At 51.9% G+C, this 23,684-nt stretch overlaps 1 protein-coding gene across 5 annotated transcripts in view; it reads right to left on the minus strand.

Annotated features, from left to right (window-relative positions):
- ARRB1 (arrestin beta 1) overlaps window positions 1-23,684 on the minus strand; it is a 175,653-nt gene that overhangs the window by 61,693 nt on the left and 90,276 nt on the right. For 3 of the 5 annotated variants that reach the window (XM_054015915.1, XM_054015914.1, XM_054015916.1), the window contains one exon: window positions 21,306-21,336. In XM_054015915.1, coding sequence (XP_053871890.1) covers window positions 21,306-21,336 — 31 coding nt within the window. Of the gene's footprint in view, window positions 1-9,813; window positions 9,922-21,305; window positions 21,337-22,185; window positions 22,235-23,684 lie in introns of those variants that run through there. The other 2 variants (XM_054015918.1, XM_054015917.1) reach the window with 2 other exon arrangements.

The following is a 23,684-nucleotide window of genomic DNA, read 5'->3' on the forward strand; positions in this document are numbered from 1 at the left end:
CGGGAGGTGCCAGGAGGCCTGTGTCCAGCTCTGCGGTACAGAATGAGGTCACCTACGCACGCTCCCAGCGCACAGTCCACCGGCTCTCCGCTCCGCAGGGAGAGGAAACGGGAAGGGTGTCCTACTGCCACGCGGAGTAACAGGCAGGGCTGATGAGCTGAGGCATGGCACAGGCATATGTGCCTGGCAAGGGCTGGATGACTACGGCCCAGTGAATTTCACGCTTAAGATTGTGGAAGCATCTGAGAACGGCAGGCGGGGGTCCAGGCCCCGCTGTTGTAGGTGCTGCTCACACACGTCCTGGCCCCACAGAGCTGACTGTCTCCATGTCAGAAGAACCGGGAAGGCAGCAGTGAAACCACGAGTAGGTACTGCTGGGATTCAAACCCCCCACTGTGAACACTGCAACTCCCACTGGGAGGGAGGCACCTAAATACCACTGAGGGTCCGCGCTGTTGTCTTGTGGTGCCTCAGTTTCCCCTTAGTAAAATGAGGGTAGCGTCCCTTGTCGTTTCGCCCGTTAGGGACTCCAGCAAATGCAAAGAAATGACCCCGCCACAGCGAACGAGCAGTGTCGGCGGTGTGCAAGTTCTGGCGGTGCTGCGTTCAACTCCCACCGAGGGTTTGATTCTGTCACCCACCACCATAGCAGCTGGGCACCTTCCCTGTAAAATCAGTAGCAATAACAAAGAGCCTAGTGGCTTTCCAGGAGGCTCTGGCATCTGCCATGCCTCAGTTTCCCCCTGTAACACGATGCTGGGGAGGGAGACAGTGAAGCAAGCCTGCTCAGGTTAATGAGCAGCAGCAGCCACATGCCCCCTGCTTAGCCATGCGGGGGCGACAAGCCCATGTTAGGACGGCTCCCGAGCCCTGCTTGGGCTGACGTAGTGTGGGCCAGTGGCTAGGACACTGGACAGGACTCAGCAGAGCTGAGTTCTATTCCCAGTTCAGCCTCTGCCCTGCCGCGTGATTCTGGACAAGTCACTTCCCCTCTGTTCACCTTCACGTTGTCGTCTGTCTTGTCTATATAGACTGGAAGCTCCTCTGGGCAGGGACTCCCACCCTGTGCATGTACAGAGCCTAGCACAATGGGGCCCTGATCATGGCGGGGGCCTCTGTCAGCTACCGTGAGACCGAGAACAGGAGAACAGGCTTCGTCTGGCAGCGCCTGGACGTTCCCGGGCAGGGTCAGTGTGGAATCACTGCCAGAAGAGCCTGGAACATGGCCCCCGGGGCCCTTCACAGACCTCAGCACGGGTCTGGGGTGGGTGACAGTTTGAGTCACGTTCTAGTTTACCTGGACAGGCTGGCTGCTGACCTGACTCCAAAAGGCTAGGCTCGCCCTCCTGTTCCCAGAGCCATCTGCGCGCCCCACATCATCTCCCCCCGGTGGGAAGGGAGCAGAGAGGATGCGCCGTGCATGCCCCGGGGAACTGATGCACACGGTTCCCGCTGCGCTGCAGACGCTGCCGCGATGAGTCACGCCCCCCCACTTCACGAGCTGTTGAAATTCAGATCAGGCTTCCTGCGGCCGGCAGGCCCAGCCTGCTCTGCTCTGCCCTCTGGATAAGTGGAAGCAAGCAGGAGGGAGAGAGACAAGCTGTTCATCTGGAGACAGGGGAAGGGAGGAAGAAAACAGAGCTGGTTTCAATTCTAATGGTCTCCCAGCAGATCTGTGTTGCTTCAATTACAGGTGCTGCCCCAGCTCGCTTTGCATAAAGAGATCATTGGCCTGGATTACAAGCTCTTCCTTAGCAGCCGGCTCCACACGACTCTGCCATGAGAGAAGAGGACCGATGTTCGCTGCCAGCGTGGCTCCAATTAAAGCTGTGCCCTCAAGCGGCCTTCCGCTAGTCTCTGCGCTGCACTTTATCCCCGGCTGCGTCTTGCTGTCGGCAGCAGGTAGCCAGCTGCCTGGCACTGGCGGGATGGAGCATCTCCACCAGCTGCCTTGGGACCCATTGCCCAGCACTGGCAGCAGTGGCCGGGGAGGCTGTAGGACTGGCGGGGAGATCTGCAGAGGCTGACGGCCAGCTCCCAGCAGAGTCCAGCTTCACGTATTTGCCCAGAGGGACCCAGCTAGGCCTCAGCCGTGCAGATAGCACACAGAGTGCCCTGCTCCGCTCTCCACTGGAGTGACCCAAGCTGAGAGCCGTGTGTGGTGCCCAGCTGGCAAAGACTACGGAACAAACTCCACGCTGGTGGGCAAGCCCAAGAGACGGCAGTGCCCCGAGCTGTCCCGCTGCCGGTTCTGTGGGTCAAGCGACAGTATTCGGAGAGAGAATTATGGCCCTGATTTAAGGAAGTTCCTAGGAGTCTTTCCACTGACTTCAGTGGGCATTGTATCCCTGGTTCAACAGCCACCTGGGCAAAGGATCTCCTTCCCTGTTCAGGTCACAGGTCTCCATCCAACCCTGCTAAATGCTACCGGGCTTTTCTGTAAGGGCAGACGTAGCGCGGCGTCTTTGAGCACTGCTGATCCAGCTGATGTCCACTGGGGGCGCTGCAGCTACATGGCCTCATTCTCTCCCACACGGAGCTCTGCGTGGCAGGATGGGGGGTAGATGAGTGGATGGGGGATACATTTCCCAGGAGATGGACAGCTGAGATTCAATGTTACTATTATGTGCATGATAGTAGCACCTTGATCAAGAGCACTGTACATACACAGCAAGAGATGGTCTCTGCCTTACAGACCCACGTCATACCCCCAGCTCTTCTCTGTAGCACCCGACAGAGCTCTCAACGCCACCGCAGCAGTGGGCAAGTAGCAGCAGTCCCATTGTACAGCTGGGGAAACCGAGGCACTTGGCCAAGGTCCGAGAGTGGAGTCAGGGGCAGAACTGAGGTCTCCCAGTACGACACCCTAGCCACAAGCCCACACTGCCTTTCTAGGCACTCCCATTCCTGCTTTAGCTGAGAAAATACCGACGTTATGACTCAGCAGCTCAGAGGTTCATAAAGAGGCTAAAAGCTGGCTCCATCTGCAGCCAGCCCGAGGTATCTAGGCCCCAAGATGCATCTAATTCTCCCCATGTAGCCCCCCTAAAATATTTGTTCCTGTCTGCAGCAGCGTCCACGTATGGGACATTCTGTAGCAAAGCGCCCATTAAATCGCTCGGTCAAGTCTGTCTTTGAGCCTCGCAGCATCCTTGTTTCCAAGGCTTACAGCTGGCGTGCGGGGTGAGCTCATGCTCCCTGCAGTTGTTAAGTCAGTTCCAGCTAAGCCCTGGGTTACACCAATTCCAGCAACACAGCTCCAATCGTATTTCACACTGATTGCATCCGCTTTAAACGTGTGCTTTCTCTGTGAAGGCAGTGGGGAGGGGGGCAGGAAATCAAACTGCCTTTCCTCGGGGCTGCTAAAGGTACCACACCCTTGCTCTGTGCCAATCCAAGCACCATATTTGATGACCACTACCTCATTGCAATAGGAACTCATAGAATATCAGGGTTGGAAGGGACCTCAGGAGGTCATCTAGTCCAACCCCCTGCTCAAAGCAGGCCCAATCCCCAGACAGATTTTTACCCCAGATTCCTAAATGGCCCCCTCAAGGATTGAACTCACAACCCTGGGTTTAGGAGGCCAAGGCTCAAACCACTGAGCTATCCCTCACCCAAAACTCAGCTGAGATCAGGGCCCCATGGTGCTAAGCACTGGGCTTACACATAGTAAGGTAGTGTCAACTCTTCAGGGGAGGGAGTAGCTAAATAGACAAGACGATGCAGGGGGAAATTGAGGCACAGAAAGGGGAAGTCACGGGGAGCACAGTAGGTCAGAACCAGGACTAGACCCTGGCTCTCCAGACTCCCAGCCCTGTGCCCTCATGACTAGACTGTGCTGTTTCATAGTCACTCCCCTCTGTTGGGCAGCACAGTCAGGGCCGTCCTTACTCATATGCAAAGTACGCAGCTGCGTAGGGCACCAGGAAATTTGGGGCACCAAATTTCCTGGTGCCCTGCGCAGCTGCGTGCTGCTCCAGCCCCTGTTCCAGCTCTTCCCCAGGGCCCCCGCCCTGCCCCCACTCCCCTGAGGACTCCAGAAGGGGTCGGGCCTGGCATTCACCGGTTCCCCCTCCCCCCAAGCCTGGGAGCCAGGGGAGCGGAGCAGGCTGGGGCTGGGACATTCCACTTCCCGCAGGAAGTGGCCAGCCCCACTCCCCCCCATTCCCCACAGAGGCCTGAGGCTAGAGGCCATTCCCCCCTCCTCCCCGCTCCCTCCTGCAGAGGCTTGGGGCTGTGTAGGGCACCAAAATAGCTAGGGATGGCCCTGAGCACAGTTGCCAACTTTCACGCGGTAAATAAGGACCCAACTTTCACAATAAGCCAAAAATCAGGCTAATCCCATTTCACAACAAGCCAATCCCTAAGAACCCCAACACTTGATGTGACTAGATCCCCCCGGCGTGCAGTCTGGGACTGTGGTGGGCCCGCTGTGCACCCCAACTCTCTTCCCCCTTTGTCCCCCATTGCCGGGAGCCAATCAAAAAAAAAAAAAGAAGCAACAAGTTACAAGCCAAACACTAGCCAACAAACAACTCACAAGGCAATTAAGCCAAAAACAAGCCCAATTTCTGCATTTTTTCCGCGGGTTTGGCATGTCTGGCGGGCAGTGCATTTGAGCCCCCTGGTGGTGAGAAGGGTGCTGTGCATCCTGAACGGTAACTCCTCGAAGGCGCCGCTGCATTAACGTACATCTTTTTCCAGCTCCTTGGTGAGCAAACTGCGGCAGCTAAACCTTCCTCACCTGTGGGTGCCGGAAGGTATAAGGGAGTCTGAATGGGCGTAAGAAGGACTGACAGGGGTCTCAGGATCACACAGCGATTAGTCGATAGGTACGGCGTGGATGGTACGGCTGCACACACGCAAGGAGCGTACATAACGGAAGAGGTTTCTGAGTAGAAGCGGTTTCTGCCGCTCCTGTAACTCAAGCACTCAAGGCACTTGGCGTGCTGGAGGTCCTGGGTTCGAATCCTGCTGTCAGCCCAAGAGGGGGTTGCTTACGCTGGTAAAATAATAAATAAAGCAACAATATAGGGCCAAATTCTCCACTAGAGTAAGTCCACATAGCTCTGCTGAAGTCAAAGTGCTGTCAAAGACAGACCCACAGGAGGCATGTGACCCGGCCAGAGGAAAGGCCTGCGTGGCATGACCTGCGGTGAGGGACAAGGGCAAACAAAAGCCCTTCAGGGGAAATTCAGAGGCCTCTGATCGAACAGCAGAAGAGGCTGCAGGACATCAGCCTTCCGTTTATTGAACTGAGTTAGTTTAATGAACTAGAGCCTGGAAGTAGGGGTGTTGGATGTTCCCCAGCGTCTGGAACAGACCCCAGGAGTGGGGCCAGCGAGACAGGGCAGGGGCTGACACTGGGTGAAGTAAGGCTGTAGGCTTTGCCTGCTCTGTAGATACAGACGACTTCATCCTTCAAGGCTGTTGAGGTGGCATCTTCCACCTGCCGGGAATTAACTCGAAATGCCGCTGTTTATCTGGAGGCCTCGCCAAAGCGCCTCTTGTGCCGTGCTTATCTCCAGCCGAGCCCGGTGGAACCAGGAACAAAGAGAGCAATCTCTCCCAGAGCACTGCTCAAGCCACACATCTGATGCCCTGCACAGGGCGAGATAAACAAGCAAGCCGAGGGCTTTGTCCTCCGCCGAGCAAAAATGAGCCCCGGCCGGAGGTGCCAGCAGAGCCATTGTCTGGTAAGCAAAGAGGATGCCGCTTGGCGGAGAGACGCACCGAGGTGCTGAGAGCTGCAGGCAATTAAACACCACTGCATTCTGTGTGGAGAAAGCAAACCAGCAGGGTTCCCAGCAGCCGGTATTCAGCGCTGTAATGAACGTCATCCATGATGAGGGAATAAAGGCTGCTGTGTCCTGGCTTTCATCTCGAGTCCCCAGATTTGCAGATGTCAGTATTTCAAAGGACTTGCTTCCCCCCCCCCCCCCCAGCGTATTCAGGATCAGACCCAAGCCAGTCGAGGGTCCCCGTCCACTCGCGGTACAGCTCCAAGGGCTAGCGACACAGCACTGGGGCAGAAACAGCCTGGGGAAAGCGTTTCGCTGTCCAACAAAGGAAAGGGCTTTTCCAGGAGCTAGTCAAACAGCCAGGAGGAGTCAGCTCCGCAACCTGCAGATGCACAGCACAGGCCTCTGCCACCTGAGCTACAGGAGCGTTTCCTTTAGCTAGTAGCAGCAGTAGGCTGTTCTCTCCTAGCGGACTGGCCACTCGAGGGAGAATTGATGCACACTGTGATGCTACGTTACACTAGTAAAGGGTAGCCACAATGGCCGTGCTATTGTCCCTTTAAGAGACCCCAGGCTGGCTGTATTGAGTCCGGATTGTGGGGCAGGCAGAGACGCTAAGCTGCCTGGCTCTGAGCTGGTGTAACAGCATTTACAGCCACACCAAGAATTGTGGTCACACCTTATGCTCCGCACCAAACCGGCAATGACCTGAAAGACTTTCTGCTCCAAAAGTACGGCCCGCCGGGGAACGGAGACAGCTTTCAATCTGCAGCAAGTGTATTAAGCTGCGTCCACTAGAGGGCGACACGATCGCTCCCACATCTTGTGAGCTGCTCTGACGCTTTGCCCTACAGAGGGCAGTGTGCTCACACCAACACCAGCTATTATACCGCAGTGCCCAGGTCAGAGCTAATCAATCCATTTGAAGTCCTCACCTGCTGGGAAATAATAAGGAGGGGGAAGAATTCTACAGGGGGACCCAAAGGGTCGTAACTAGGTGGGATGAAAACGAGCAAAGGAAAACTGGTTATAGAGCGCGCCTCTTAGACAAGAAACCCCTTAGAGCAGGACTGTCATTTGATGTGTACATGCAGCGCCTAGCACAACTGGGCCCTGAATCTGGGTGCTGCCTCTGGACGCTACCCTGATAGAAACATCACTGAATAATAGAGAGCAGGCCAGACTTTCATTTTTAAGGTCTCGCCCAGTAAGACCCACCCCTAGTAAACTGCACGGCACTCCATTCATCTCCCTCACCAGGAGGAGGGGACCAAGATGTTGCTCTCTGGTTTTGAACCTGTGGCTTAAGGGAGTATGTGAGGCAGATTTTGATTTAGCAACATTGGCGCCAAGCCAGACTAGCCCTGGAGAGGCTGATTAAGAATGTCCGGATTTGGCTCTGTAGCTGAACCCCTTTGAGGGCCTTTAGGCTAAAGGAAGGTGTAGCAGGTAAAATCTTGGCTATTTTGGGGGATGAAGATAGTGTGGTCTAGTGGGCCCTGGCCTAGGAGTCAGAAGACCTGGGTTCTATTCCTAGGTCTACTGCTGGATGGCCAGGGGCAGTGGGGATTGTAGGACAGACTGTGGCCCCACCCTGAGGCCCTGCACTTACTCCCCCTCTCCCCTAAAGCCAGGGGGCTGGTCAATGGGCTGGGGCAGCCAGGGCAGCTTGGGGGTCAGGCTGAGTGGGTTCACCCACTTCCCATGTGGCTGACCTGATATTCATCCCTAAGTTTTAAAGCAGGATAAGCACCATTGTCCTCATTGTACAGGTAGGGAAACCGAGGCAATTTGAGGCTGTGATATGGTACCCTCTCTTTAAAATCTATGGCTGAAAAGCGCCGTCTAAGAGCCCGGTATTATGCGTATGCAGGGTCTGCCATCATTGTCCAGCAGAACAGAAGCAGAGCCAGATCAGAGTACAATGCCCAGATCCAGTTATAGGCTTCCAATAACTACGAGAGCTCACGCCACGAACGCATTCAGAGAGCAACTCCATCTGATAAGTGTCATTTCTAAGCGCCAGCGTAACAGCCGATCCTGTCCTCGGATGACTGATGCTGGCTAGAGCCGTCAGTGCCAACGGATGCATCTGCCCATGGCCCGTTCTTCGTTCCCAGGGGGGGTTCGCAGGGCCCGTCAATCAGGACCCGCAAGAAACCAAAGCCAGTCCTTGCAGACACTTCCTCCGTGACAGCATGAGTTTAACGCACAGAGAATTTCTCCAGATGCTCCGGCTCTTGGGGAGGATGGAGCGGCAGGTGTGTGTTATATGCTGAAAGCAGCAATGCCGGTAGCTTTCCTATAGAAAAGCCGTAAAAATGCCTCTTCTAAAGACTGGGAGTGGTTGGGTCATTACAAAACCTAATTTCCCCAATACTAATTTCTCCCTACTGTTACTCACACCTTCTTGTCAACTGTCTGTAATGGGCCACTCTCTTACCACTTCAATAGTTATTTTTCCTCCCTTGGTATCCTAATTGATTTATCTCATTAGACTGACCTCACACTTGGTAAAGCACTCCCATCCTTTCATGTATGTATACCTGCTCCTGTATTTTTCACTCCATGCATCTGATGAACTGGGTTTTAGCCCACGAAAGCTTATGCCCAAATAAATTTGTGAGTCTCTAAGGTGCCACAAGGACTCCTCGTTGTTTTTGCTGATACAGACTAACACGGCTCCCACTCTGAAACCTGTCTTCTAAGAGCGTGCTCTAGACATTCACAGTGGCAAGTTGGAGATGGTTGCTGTGGTACAGACCAGTTAGGAGGGTCCTAAATGGTGCGTAGGCTTTGGGCTAGCCCTCTGCACAGGGTGAATTTCACCCTCTAGGGGGAGCCCTTACCAAATATTAATCTATGGCTAAACATAAATAAACTTTGGCCCTGAAATTCCCCGATCCTAGCTACTCTATGCCTGCAAATCTGGAGTGCCCTGCATGGATACAAAATCTGTATCCACATCCGACCTGCAACCCGTAAGCGTGGTCTGCAGATATAAAGCAGATATCCGCAGATTTGCAGGGTTCTACAAATCCGTCCCCATTCTCAGCAGTGCTGTGCACACACGCCACTCCCTCCAGTCCATCTCTGCCCCTATTCTCATCGCCTCTTCCCGGCCGGTCCAGCTCCCCACGCTGTATCTGACTCGTCTCCTCTGAGGGCTGGGCACAGAGGGGCATTCATAACACACTGGCCAGGGGGCGACACCAGGAAGCCCATCCCTGGCTCCAGATCTGCTGGCTTATTCATTTCAGGAGCTGGTTTGAAAAGGAACTCGTTGGCCATAGCTCATCACTCACGGGAAGGGCTACATCCTCACCAGAGTGCACAGAACTTTCAGTGATGGGGGCTCTGGTGATAGGACAGACAATCCAGACACTTCACAGTGGGCTAAGGACCTTCATCAGCCACCCTGCTGGAAATCATTCTGCGTTTTATGGGGAGCAGGCTCCCGCCGTAGAACGACCGAGTGCAGGTTGACTGTTTTCATGGGTGCACTGCTTCAGCCATGTCCAGGTGGCTTATTCCTGCCCCGGGGCTGCCTCATATAGTCGCGGTGCTACCAGTATATTAGTGGCGTTATTTGCTTTTCTACGGCACCCTTAGCCCCAGGATCCCAGAGCATTTTGCAAACATTAAATAAGCCCCACAACCCCCCCAGGAGGACATGCTGTCATCCCCATGTTCCAGAAGGGAAACTGAGGCACGGAGCGGCTAAGTGACTTTACTAATATCAGCAACGGAGCTAGGAATAGAAGCCAGGAATCCCTTAGTCTTTTGCTCCAACTACCAGCCAACATTCCTCTGTGTCTAACATATTAGATCTGTTAGGGGCCACTAGTCAGTGTGGGTCAAATGGTTCTCTCGTTTACAGAGATGTAAATCTAGGGCATCCCAGTGGAAATCACTGGAGTTTCTTTGGTTTAACAGAGAGAAGAATCTGTTCCTCAACAAGAACCAACGTAAGGATCACATTAACCCTGATGTAAACTCACCGCAGTCAATAGGTCACATCAGGGCTGGATTGGCCCCTACATTTTGTTTCCCCGGCATTCAGGCCTACCTCTTCATTATCCATGAGAACGCACATCCCCCGCCTTGCCTGCCGCCCCGGCTCAGATGTCTGATTGGCCGTCAGAACAAATCAGATTGGAATTCGCCCGCACCGCCCCTGGAATTCCAGATGCAACTCATTAGCTCTCCGACCCCAAGATTCATCCGATTAGCTTATTGAATAAACTTCCATCTCAATCACATTTAGAGCGCTGGCGCTGGCGAGCCGGCAGGATGACTCACCGGCCAGCTGTACGCACAGAGACATTCAGCAAACAAGCTTCTGTCCAACTCCTGGATTCGTTACCCCGGCAGTCGCTTTTTTGTGCCGCCTCGATTTCTGGGCATTTGGAGCTCGTGCCACCACTCCTTGCAAAGCAGTGTCTGTGACTTCTCTGCAGTTACGCTGCATGACTACAAACGCCCACTAGTGAATACAGCCGCTCTGCACAGAGCCCATCCCGGTGGAGCACGCCCAGGTATGAGTATTCATGGCCTCCACCTCGCTATGCAAAGCAGCCGTGTCCCAATCAGCCGCTGCCTTGGGTTTTCCAGCCCTCTCGGGGCCTGGTCCCCAGTGCCCACCCAGAGGCTGAGCGCCCGCTGCTAACAATAACCCAGCAGCATGGAAGCATCCGCAGAGCTAGATTCGCACCTTTCCCAAGCTGAGGCGTGAACAAGCCCTCCATTGAGGATGTTTTAGGTGAGGCCCCTTAACTAACGCCTAGAGCCGTGTTTCCAAATGTGGCCATTATATGTTGCGATTTGGGGGCACAGTTTAAAGGTTCAGCCACCCCCCAAACAGCTGGTGTCACCCCCCCTCCTTGCCCTCAGGCTCCTCTCCTGGAAAACGGTGGCCCTTCCTGCAGTGCCCAGCTGTTGCTGCTGAATCGCTGTTACCAAGGGCAGCGAGATGCGCCGCCTTGGTGTTTGCACTGGTGCTGCCAGCAGGGATGGGCGCCCTGCACCACGCAGCCTCCTCAGGGGCTCCGGCAGCGTCGCTGCCGGAGGCAGCTCTTGTGCCTGAGGCAGCTCTTGTGCCTGAGGCAGCTCTTGTCAGTGGCGGCAGCTGTGGCATTCGGTCGCCGGGGCGCTCCCCTTCCCTGGGCAGCTCCCCCGCGCCTGCCCGACCGAGGCCCAGAGAGCCTGGAACTCCGCAGGCAGAGGTTGACTTCTCGAGCCACCTTCCCCGGGGCGGGCTCTCCCTGAAGGGCTGCAGGGACAGAGACAGGTCGGCACTTGGACGTGCAGACGTATTTCATTATCCTACGGTTAAGTAAGTATTTTAGGGGAAATCGTCAAGGCGGCCCACAGCAAGAGTTGGTGGCCGCACTCTGAGGTCACTACAAATTTGCTGTGAGAACCCCTGGCCTAGAGTCTGCTCCACGGCTTGTCAGAACGAAATGGTCTCCAAAGCAGCCAATCTCATGGAGGGAGGGATTAGAGAGCAGCGCGGGGGTGGGTGAGACTGGTTTGCATCATGCTGGGCCGGGGGGGGGGAGGGGGGGAGAAAGAGGGCATGGTCCAATTAAAAATAAAGCCCCAAGAAATGTAATGGCCCGTGTTGTACATTAGGTCAGACTAGATGATCTAATGTTCCCTTCTGGCCTTAAATGCTATGAATCCTTGGCTCTGCTACTGACTTGGTGAGTGACCATGGGCAAGTCCTTTAATCTGCCTATGCCTCGCTGCCCTCCACTAAAATAGCAATAAATGAGACTTCCCCCTCCTCCCTCTTTGTAAAGCACTTGGAGGTCTCTGGATGGAAAGCTCTACTTTGCTTAGGTGTTTGTGGCATTTGCAGAAACTTTTTTTTTTTTTAAATCTATTTCTCTGAATTGCTTTAAAGCTTCCAAGCCCAGCAGCTATTCAATCGTCAGCTTTGATTTTCTCTGCACCAAGGTTTCGGGTGAGCGGAAAGGGGAGCAGCATTTCGGTTGCACAGGGGCTCTTTGACGTCAGAAATCAGCACTTGGGAGGCCTTTGCGGGTTGAGCAGTTTAGGAGAAGGGTGGAAATATTTGCACTAACACAGCTAATAAGCAATCACTCAGATCTGGGCGTCGAATCACCAAGAGTCCAGCCCCTCGGGGATTCCTTCCAGCTTCTGGAGCGAAATTCCCACCCACGCACCTGCTGGCTCAAAAACACTCTTTGCAGGTCCCTTAGTGGCCAGGTCACACTGCTAGCATTGTCCTTCCCCGGGTTACCACTTAGATCCCCAGAGAAAAGACTCTGATGGATGTATCTAGCATTGTTACCAGCTGCTATGAGCTTATTCAGGTAGATCCTTACACTCTCAATGCCTTGTGCAGCTTCTCCCCACCCCCACACAAGCACCCTCTCATCCACACTCGTGGGGGGCTCTTCTCCCCGCTCCCTGCCTGTCCCTGCACGTCCTAGCCTCACGGCTGAAATATGTCAGCCACCTGGAGTCTCCCCTTGCCACCCCTGGGCTCTCTCTGCGCAGACCCCTTGCGCCACATTTCACAGCCATGTGACCGAGTGGGACTCCTTGACTAGCAGCAGAGGGCGCTCAAGAGACCCTTGTCAGCTTTCAACCCTCTCCCTGCAGGGCAAGCCCTTTTCAAGGCTTAGCTTGCACCATCTGAGCAATTGCATTGACTCTCCCTTGTAGCCAGGACCGCTGGGAGACTGCAGGCCCAGGGGCCAGCAAGAAGGAATGGTGCTTATCCAACCCCGCATACCCCCCCCCCCTTCTCCCTCGCTCTAGATCTCCTCCCCACCCCTCCCTGTGTTCCCTTCACTCCACACTTCTCCCTTCTTGGTCTCTTTACCACTGGGTCATGATCTCCTCAGCTAAGCAGGGCCAGGCGAGGGGGGCACTTGGGCAGGAGTCCTGCCCCTGAATCCAGGGCACTTCAGGGAGTGGGGCTGGCAACTCAGCCAGTAGCTCTTTTCCCTCTTCTGCACATTTCTGCTGAGTCACTGCATCTGGGGTTGGGATCAAGGCAACGGGGTTGGAGGTTGCTTTAAATTACCTTTGTGCTCCCTACATTCATCTGATGAAGTGGGTATTCACCCACGAAAGCTTATGCTCCTATATGTCTGTTAGTCTATAAGGTGCCACAGGACTCTTTGTCACTTTTTACAGATCCAGACTAACATGGCTACTCCTCTGATACTTTGTGCTCCCTGTATTCTGGGGTCACGAAAGGGTTTTCCCAGCCCCTAGCATAAGCTAGAGCAGTCTCAGGGCTGCTCTAATTCACACTGTGCTTTCCATAGTCTCACCTGTTGGCCCTAGTAAGCAGAGAATAGCTGTTCTGCAGTGCACTCTGGCCACACTAGCTCTGCACTGGCCAGGAAGGACTCAAGCACATGAGAGATTCTCAGGGGGTTATTTCCACCCAGTCTAAGGCTCTTTTACACTGCTAGAAGAGTCTTTTACACTGCCAGTCAAGGCCTGAAGAGTCCTTGTTGTGACTGAGAATCATGCCCTCTATCCTAAACTATTGAGTAGTGTCACTCTGTGCTGTTAAGCAGATGCTGTGTTCCACCCCAGAGATGGCTGCATTCCTGTGCAAGGTGAAGTAGAGAGCTAGAGATACCTGTACATTTTTCATGTGCTTTGGGCTATCTGGATGAAAGGCACAGTATCAAAGGCAGTCACAGTTATTCCGACATCCTTGGATAGCTCCAGCCCTCTTATACCAGTTTCTCAGGCCACAACAGTGAAGTTCAAAATGACAAAGGGTCCCACTTTCCATTAGGGGCCATTTAGGGGACTGATTTGCAGCAGCTCAGCCCATTGGATGCTCTTTTGAAACTGCTTATCGGTGTCACACAGGGAGCTGCTGGGTGCCGAGAATCTACCCTTCTTTAGGCGCCTCTATGGGATCTGAGCCCTTTTGAAAATCTGACCTATGCCGAGGACTGGAAGAAATCTAGCCTTTGGAGTCTAAGGGCATCCTTTAAGTTTGGTGGAACAGTTGTACTATGGGCTATTGCAGTCCTATGTAGTGTGACCGCTGAGTAACGACTACGTAGTCACAATAAATAGGACTTCATTAACCAACTGGTGTGCAATGAATAGGAGTAACTATTTCAACTAGAGGCCTCTCTTACAACTGCAGAGCAAGGGCAGCTTCTAGCTTTGTGTTCTTTATTTGGCTTGCTATAAAGATTGGGCACGATTCTCCGCTCACTTACACCGGTGCAAATCCGAAGTTCACGCCCATGCCACCCAATGGAGTTAAATCTGTCACAAAGGGGAATCTGACCCCTTATAAGTGCCTGCCTGAATGCAGGGGCAGAGAAGTGCAGGATAGGAAACAGATCACTGCTAGCGTGTCAATGGGTACGCAGAGCTTTGCTGGCCGTCAGATTTCGGTTTTGGTTTGACGGGGATGGGGAATAATCTGATCGGGAGACAGGGAATCCTTTGGGAAAAGGAGGTGCACATAGGCCTGTCTCTTCAAAGGCTTTATTTTTTTTAATATTAAAAGACTTATGTTTGGGTGGTGGGGAGTGGACACATGAGGTCTGGTGCTGGTGGAATGCAAAGCAACAGCTCTTGTTAAGATTGCCTGGGCATCTCCATTTTCAAGGGCTCTTTTCAGACGGGTCTCATCCAGAGCCGGCTTTTTATGAACATTATAAAATGTTTAAATTTAAAAAAAACAAACCTGAAAAATGTTTTGATGACATTTCCCACCTCGTTTTTCACCCAATTCCAAACCTGGTTGAAATGTTCTGAAATGGGAAAAAATCTCAATTTTTTCCAAAGTCGATACATTTCAACCTAAAAAAGGTGGGAGGGAAATTGTGTGTGGGGAGGGAGGGGGGGGTCATAATTTTTTTCCTTTTCTCCCCTCACCTGCTCTACTTCTAACTTTGTCAAACTTGGATGTATGGGGCTGAAATTTGCTGTGCTCCCATCTAAGGGTATGTCTACACAGCAAAACCAGCCCCACAGCAGCACGTCCTAGAGGCGCCAGCGCTGCGGGGCTAACAGTAGCAACATACACGTTCGGGCTCGGGCTGAAGCCTGGATTCGGAGATCCTCCCCGCTTGCTGGGTTTCAGAACCCAGGCTCCAGCCCGGGCCCGAACATCTACACTGCTTTTGGTAGCTCCACCAGCCCAAGTCAGCTGATCTGTGCTGAGATTCGCTGCGGCGTCTCTCTTTTTTTTGTTTTGCTGTGTAGATGTCCCCTGACAGTGCTTTGAAACGGTTGAGCAAAAGGGGGCGCTGGTTTTTGAGGACAAAGAAAGCAGAGTATGCTCTTTGACCCGTATAAGGAGAACGTTTGCATAGTTCTAGCACCTCAGTAGGACACAGACAAAGCTTGAAATTTAGCAGAGGCATGGTCCTTCCATTGCAGACGTGGTCTGGTGAAAATATCGTTTTCATTTGGCCAAGTTATGAGAGTGTAAAATGTGCTGCATGCGCACTCCCTGGTTTGACAGGTTTTCTACTCTCTGCTCAAAATGCTCCACTGGTTCTCTGCATGGGCACAAATGTACCACAAGTGGAAGCACATTTCCTTACGATCCAGTCTCTCAATGTTCCATTGGCTCTGCACCTAAGAGAGTTGGCTCCATATTAAAGGATGCAACATCCATTCCATTCGAAGCCCTTCAGTTGCTCCCTTCTGACTTTGTCCAAATAACCCTAGTTCATGGTGCCCAAATACTCATCCTTAGCACTGAGAGGTGAGATTTCTGCTCAGCAGATCGCCCAGGCCATTTCTGAGTTAGCAAATACATGAAACTTCTGACTTTCAGGCCAAGCGGCTAATAGTTTCTGTACAGACACACCCCTCAAAAATGTATAGTTACTCCTCGGGGAATTCTGCGCCAAAACACTTAAAATTCTGTACACGCACCCCTCAAAAATGGCTTCCAGTGTATAGTCATTCCTGGGGGAATTCTGCGCCAAAACATTTAAAATGCTGCAACAAAAAATTTAAAATTCTGCATACAATTTTTCAAATTCTGCATATTTTATGTGTCAAAATAACACAATATAATCACACCAGTTTCAGTTATTTTTGATGATTTATTTCACAATACCTGTCAGCAATTGTGTCTGTAACAATACAGACAACAAAAAAGATTCAGGAAATTTTTTTTTTTTTTTGACAAATAGATTCTTTACTAGGCATATTAATACAGAACTCTGAGTAATAATTCATTTAAACTACAATCCGGAACCGTATTTCCCACACCCCTCAGAAGCAGTGCAAAGGCTGGGGGGAGTCAGTGGTAACGGAGGAGCTGAGGGAGAGGAAAGTAATTGCTGGGAAGGAGCCTGGGTGTGAACTTGGAAGGTTGTCGGGTATGGGTGGGAAAAGTATTGAACAGGGTTTTTTTGGGGGGCGGGGGGCGCAGGGAAGGACTGTTAGGGATCTTCCCCCATCAGACCCTGGCTGACCCCAGCTTCTCCCACTCAGTCAGACACATCTGCCCTGTCCCCATGTGTCCCTCCACCCCCACTCAGACACCCACTCCCCCATTCCCATGTGGCCCTGCACCTCCACTCCCATTAAGCCCCTGCCCCAGTCTGTCCTCCCCCCACCAGCCCTTATGAGCCCCAGACCCCCAGCTGTCTGTCTTCCCATAGCCTGTCTCCTGACCTGGCCTGAGAGGTGCTGCGAAGAAGGTAGGCTCTTTCTCTTTCCTAGCTGGCTGTGAGCTGCTGCTCTGTTCTAGCGCCACAGCACCCTCTAGTGGGCAAGAAGCAGAGCTGCAGCAACATTCCAGCAGAAGCTTTCTTCTGCGCAAAAAATTAAAAATATGAATGGCTCATTAATTATGCGCATGCCCAGTAGTGCAGAATTCCCCCAGGTGAATGTATTATATTTGTAGTGCCGTGCTGCACAGGGGCCTCAACCGTGGCCCCATTGCACAAGGGGTTGTAAATGCATAGGGAGAAACAGGGCTTACAAGCTAAACAGACAATCAGCAGGAAGGGGAAGAGAGACACCCAGAGAGAAAGTGACCAGCAAGGCTACCCAGCAAAACAGTGGCAGGGCTGGGAACTGAACTTGAGTTCTGGTCTCAGGGCTAATGTTGCTCTCATAGCTGCTGTGAAGCTGTTACTGACCCAGAGCTGTTGTGATGAACTGGCTCAGTCAGAGGAGAAGGCTCCGGAGCCTTGTCCATATCTATTATATCAACTTGTTGTCGTAGAGCACCCGCTGGCAGCAAGCCATGAAGTAAGTGCATCTGCCCCCGTTTCCCTTTGGGCCAGCCATTAAAACAAGTACAGTCTCTCACTGTCCGATACCAAGGCCTGCCCCCAGATGTAATTTATTCATTTATACGTTCAATAGTCCATAAAACCTTCCTGGTACAACCACTCGCCCGATTCACACCATAAAATATATAGAGGTCCCATGACTGTCCATTTCCCTCACCCATGAATCCCCCAACACTCGGTTCCTAGTTCTGTTCTGCCCTTGTTCTATAGTCCAAATAACCCTAATTCATGGTGCCCAAATACTCATCCTTAGCACTGAGAGGTGAGATTTCTGCTCAGCCACCTCTTCAGGCCACCACCTGACAGTGACCAGTCTCATGTCGCTTCTACTTAGATTCCAACAACTCAGCCCGTTGCAGCCTCCTGGCAGAGGCTCTACTTGGTAGGTCAGCTGGCTATCCCCTCTACCAGTCTCCTAGCCAATTCCTCCTCCTTCCCAGGGATTGCCTGCAGAGCGTTCCGCTCTCTGAAAACATCCGCTCAATGTTCAGCATCAGTCAAAAAAAGCTAACCAAATGTTAGGAACCACTGGATAGATAATAAGACAGAAAATATCATAAATCCTTGGTACATATGCCAGCACCTTGAATACTGTGTGCAGAGCTGGTCGCCTCATCTCAAAAAAGATATATTAGAATTGGAAAAGATACAGAGAAGGGCAACTACAATGATGAGGGGTATGAAACAGCTTCCATATGAGGAGAGATTAAAAAGACCGGGACTGTTCAGCTTGGAAAAGAAAGAGACAACTAAGGGGGGATATGATAGAGGTCGATAAAATCATGACTGGTGCAGAGAAAGTAAATAAAGAAGTGTTATTTACTCCTTCACATAACATAAGAACCCAGGGTCACCCAATGAAATTAATAGGCAACAGGTTTAAAAATAAACCAAAGGAAGTATTTCTTCAGACAACGCACAGTCAACCCATGGAACTCGTTGCCAGAGGATGTTGTGAAGGCCAAAACTATAACAAGGTTCAAAAAAGAACTAGATAAATTCATGGAGGGTAGGTCCATCAATGGCTACTAGCCAGGATGGGCAGGGATGGTGTCCCTAGCCTCTGTTTGCCAGAAGCTGGGACTGGACGACAGGGGATGGATCACTTGGTGATGACCTGTTCTGTTCCTTCCCTCTGGGACACCTGGCATTGGCCACTGTCAGAAGACAGGATACTGGGCTAGGTGGACCTTTGGTCTGACCTAGGATGGCCATTCTTACATCCTAATGTTCCCTGCAGTCTGTCTCCCAGACAGCTCTCACCTGCCCCTTTCCTTGCCCCTCCAATCTGTGCTCTCAGGCGGCTCTGACTCATCATGTCTCTTCCCTCTAGGCTCCAGCTGCCCTTTTGAGCCCAGTTGGGGGCAAGCTGACCAGTCACATGTGCAATGGCTTCCTCCCACCCTCCTGTCCCAGTTTACTAATAAGTCCCCTTCTCAATCACCAACAGATTTCTCCCCTGGCATCCAGCATTTTAATCTCTTTTTGCGACAAACAGGTTCCTTAACTGAGCAGCCTGCTGCAAAACACTGTGACAAACCTGTGGTATTAGCAGCATGTAGGATGGGCACCAAGTCTGCTCAAAGGCCACAGTGTCACTGTGACGAGGACAGAGACCCTCCAGCTCCACTAGCACAGGCCCCCGACCTTGGGGAAAGTCTCCATGAGCAGTATGGTTCTTATGACACACAGAGCAGTCTTAATTCCATCCAGCAGGGGGAAGTGGTACTGATACACACTAATCCATTCATCCCAAAATCTAGTCTAGTGGGCCCGCTTGCTGTTTCGAGTTTCATTCAGATTTCCTAATTTTCCCAGCAAAGTGAGATCATCTCACCACCAGGGAGAGGCAAATCTACAGTTTGTTTCATTTTCAAGCAAGATAAACACTCTTCCTCCCAATGAAAAGCAACAGAGGGTCCTGTGGCACCTTTGAGACTAACAGAAGTACTGGGAGCATAAGCTTTCGTGGGTAAGAACCTCACTTCTTCAGATGCAAGAAGTGAGGTTCTTACCCACGAAAGCTTATGCTCCCAGTACTTCTGTTAGTCTCAAAGGTGCCACAGGACCCTCTGTTGCTTTTTACAGATTCAGACTAACACGGCTACCCCTCTGATACTTCCTCCCAATGGTAGATAAAACCTCAATCCTGGATTGACCAATCAGATGCCATGTCATCCTCCCTGCAGAATTCTGGGTAACTGACTGACAAACAGACCCAGCTGGTCTCACTTTGCAAGTCTCCACTCTCAGCAAGAATGCGCCTTTTTAGGACAGGGAAACCGCCCAGGGAGCTACATAGAAGTTTCTTAATCCCCTGTCAACTGCAGGGGAACAGATCTGTTCCCTGATTCATTTGCGGCTGAATAGAGATGGAGCTTTAACAAAGCCCTGGATGTGAATTAAAAGCCAGATTTTCATTTTGCAGCTTGATGGAGCTTTACATTTGGCCAAAACAAATCCCCTGCTCTAGACACTCCTGAACTTTGACTGTTTGCCGACTTACAATTTTATCTTGAGTTATGACATTCCTGGATTCATGGGATTGCATGACAATTTCAGCTCACTCTTTTTTTAAAACAAGTTTCTTCCCCTCTGGCTGCAGAGAAGAGCTTGAAAACATGACCTAAGCACCCTGTGACACCCAGGCACCCCAATATTCACCAGTCATGTAATTAGGATATGTTTTATACAAAGTCTGTCTTGTGAGGTGTCATTCTAAAAGTCTTGATCTGCTAGACATTAATATCTCGTTGGATTGTATGTGCTATCATCGTATGTGACGTTTTGAAGTTTGGCTATGTATGTGTTACGGAAACATACTGTGAGGTTGAAAACACCCACAAGCAGCCTTTCCGGCGCAACAGTAAAAAGGCCAAACAATGTTAACGGCTTACTGAGGAAATTCACACAAGCACAAGGATTACCTCAGGAACTGTGTACAATAGAAACCTCTCAGAGATAGCAATGCACAATGGGAACTGTTTGACCCAGGCCACAGCAACAGAGCTTTCCAGCCAGTGGGAAGGAGATATAAAAGGGGGACAATGACATCATGATGGTACCTCATTCTCCCTACAACACCATACCTGAAAACACCTGAGGAATAAAGACTGAACAGGGGGGAGCGCTGGTCCCAGGCTAAGGGATTGCTAGCCTGAGTATGAAAACCTGGGAAAGCCAAGGCAGCTTGTGCCTTAAGAATCTGCCAGCCTGTTAACACTCAGGGTGAGAATTCGTTACTTTATATCCTACCTATTTAGTATATTAAGTTTAAATTGCATTCTGTTTATTTGCTAGGTAATCCGCTTTGATCTGTTTGCTATCCCTTATAATCACTTAAAATCTATCTTTTGTAGTTAATAAACTTGTTTTTGTTTTGTCTAAAACCAGTGGGTGGAAATCATAACTGGGGGGGCAGAACGCTGTTGCATCTCTCTCTCCACATTGAGGGAGGAGGTGACTTTCATGAGCTTATGCCGTACAGTTTCTTGTGAAGTGCAAGACGGTATAATTTTGGGTTTACACTTCGGGGGGGGGTGCCTTAGGAAGTGGGAGGAGCCTTAGCTGAGCCTTCCCATGCAGAGCTGATCTCAGCACCTGTGTGTGTAGCTGCAGCTGGGTGTATCCCTACCTGTGTGCTGGTGAAAGTGTGAGACCAGGAGCGTGTCTGCAGCTTGTCACAGCATTACAGGGTGAGTGGAAGCCCAGGCTGGTGGGTCAGGGGGCTCAGTGGTACCCCAGTTCCAGGCAGCACCCCGAGAGGGGGAACCCATCACAAAACCCTTATAGCTCAGAAACCAAAGGCAAATAAAAAAGAACTCAAAATTCATTATTTAAAAACCCTCATTATTTTTACACCAATCTCAAGATTTTTTTGGACCCAACTCATGAGACTTGAACACCCGGGGCTGGCAAGACTGTATCCAGATCTGAATGTTGCAGTGTGAGGCAGGGGCCATTGCTTCCCAGGTCTTCCAAGAATCATCTAGCAGACGCTTGGGTAGCATAAAATGAAGAGCAAAGTTCCCTATTGTGGGACAAGCACTGTACATTTTGCGGTTTAAAAATGCCTTATTGGCCAGGTGACTTACTTCTGCATTCCCTTCACTAAGCCTCGTGCACATATTTCACAGCACATTCAGACACTGTCACATCATGGCCACAAAAGGGGCCCTCGAATTTTGACAGGACACACTTGAAAAAAAGGCTTTTGACACACACACACCCCACTCCTGGCTTTCGAAACCCAAAGATACAAGGATGATGGACTCACCTTTCCATTGGGACTCGCTTTCTTAAATACTCTGCAAAACAAGGAAGGGAAAGATTTGTTAGCAACAAGAGAAGAGAGATTTTGAAACCAGGGTGAACTTCACAGGGGCATGCAGCTGTACTGGCATAGCTAAGCTGGGGGAGCCAAAACACAATATAGGCAATCCCAGGGCTTATTTAGGATTCTATATATACGGATTTTGATATAATCTGTCTGTCTACCCCGTGCTTAACCCTGTAGTACCAGAGTCCCTAAAGTTTGCTTGAAGCTCCGATCAGCATTAGCTGATCTTTTAACTCCTTCTCCAAACTGGACAAAACCCAGTGGAGTGCAGCCATCACTCAAGCAAGCCACGCGCTGAAATCAGCGGCAGCGTGACTGTGAGTCTGTTTAAAGCCAGCGGTCGTCTCAAGGGTGGGGATGGGAGCAGAGACTGAATTCTGGCAGCACATTTTGCAGCTAACACTCACTATTTTGAGCTAACTAACAGGAGGCAGCAAGGTCTAGCAGAAGGGGTGCCAGGCTAGGGCTGGGGACACTCATGTTATATTGCCAGCTCTGTGTGACCTTGGGCATATCGCTCCCCCTGTGCCTCAGTTTCCCTGTGTCAAAGGGTGGCCCCTCCTCTGGCAGACTCCAGCACCCCAAGGATGCCTGCCTCTGTCCCCGGTAGTCACCCACGCAAAGGAATACTGTCTCTCTCAGTAGAAAATTCAAAGCCTTTTATTCACAAAGTGCCACAGTCAGCAGACCCCGTACAGAAAAATCAGCTCCTCCCCAAGGAAAACCCGGGCACAACACTGCAGCGCTTCACTGTGTAACCCCTCTGCCCCACTTCCTTTAGCTCCTCTGCCAGCGCCCCGCTCTCCACGTCTCCTACCTGAGACTTCCAGGACCCATGTCTCCCCGTGAGCCTTCTCCTGCAGCCCACTCCCAGGCCTCCTCACTGGAGGGTCCTACCCCTGCTCTGGGGGATCCCCCTCCAGAGTCAATCCCTTGCTTCTAGGCCTAGCTTGCACTTGCCAAACTGGTTCTTCCCCTCATTCCCTGGGGCCCACTGCATGAGCCTTCCTGCGACATTCATTCAATCCCTCCCTGCTCAGTCTGTTTTCACACAGCTCTCCTTTATACAGGCCTGGTGCCTTCTCTCAACCCCAGCTGGGAGACAGCTGGCCAGCCACTAGTGCTGTGGGCCCTGCTCCCTCTTAAAGGGGCCTGTCACCAGTGAGAGAGCCCCAATCTCAGTCGGGGCCTGGATAGGGTGACCAGATTTCATTGACTATCAGAGTTGGAAGGGACCTCAGGAGGTATCTAGTCCAAGCCCCTGCTCAAAGCAGGACCAATCCCCAGACAGATTTTTGCCCCAAATCCCTAAATGGCCCCCTCAAGGATTGAACTCACAACCCTGGGTTTAAGCAGGTCAATGCTCAAACCACTGAGCTATCCCTCCCCTCCACAAGCAGGATGCCATGTAGGGCTGTCCTGAGCCACCTGGTGTTGCAGGTCACCTGAGACATCCTGAACCCTGCATGGGGCTGTACCACGCCACTTGGCTTTGCTGCTCACCTGAGCCTTGTGCCCCGGACTGACTGCTGAGCCCCACGGCGCCTGGCACTGGGGCTGTCCACCTGAGCCCCATGCCACCCTGGGCTGACCGCCCAAGCCCTGTGCTGCCTGGGACTGGGGTTGGGGCTGACTACCTGAGCCCTGCGCTGCCCCAGGCTGATCGCCCGAGCCCGGCACCGCCCAGCGCCTTGTGTCGCCACTGGCCTCCCCAAACATTCCTCCACGCCCCCCTAAGGGGGCTCAACCCACTGGACATTTGTTCCCTTTGCTCTTGCCAACTGATCAGAGCAACTTGCAACAGGCAAGAACAAACGGGACAAAGGCCCATTTTTGGCCCCCCAAACGTCAGCATGTCCAGGACGGGGCTTAAAAAAGGGGAATGTCCCAGCAAAAATGGGATGTATGGTCACCCTAGGCCTGTCGCATTAGAAAGCATTCTCTGCAAAGCTGATGCTCTGTGCTGGGGCTGATCCATTTGTTCTGGAGTTGCTAGAAACCAGGGGGCATTGAGGGAGGAAGTCTGGGCTGAGAGCTGCCTCCCTGGTGGATACGTTAGCATCATGCAGCTGAGGAAGGTGAAAATCCCTTGGCAGAGGCAGCCGTGCTAGCTCACTTGACTGCTAGTGACAAACTGCCAGGTGCTTGGCAATGGACCCCGTGTCGCCGCTGCACGTCCGGATCCCGGCTGCCGTCAGAAAGTCAAACGCTGGGGGTTTCTTTAAGGAGCTTGGTGAAGTGATAATTGTGCCGAGCTGGGAGAGAGGATCTGCTACTGCAACTCGGGAATAATTCCCTGCGTCCTCCTCAGTAGGA

The sequence above is a fragment of the Malaclemys terrapin genome, chromosome 1 (genome assembly GCF_027887155.1).
Source record: "Malaclemys terrapin pileata isolate rMalTer1 chromosome 1, rMalTer1.hap1, whole genome shotgun sequence".
NCBI classification, from domain to species: domain Eukaryota; kingdom Metazoa; phylum Chordata; order Testudines; family Emydidae; genus Malaclemys; species Malaclemys terrapin.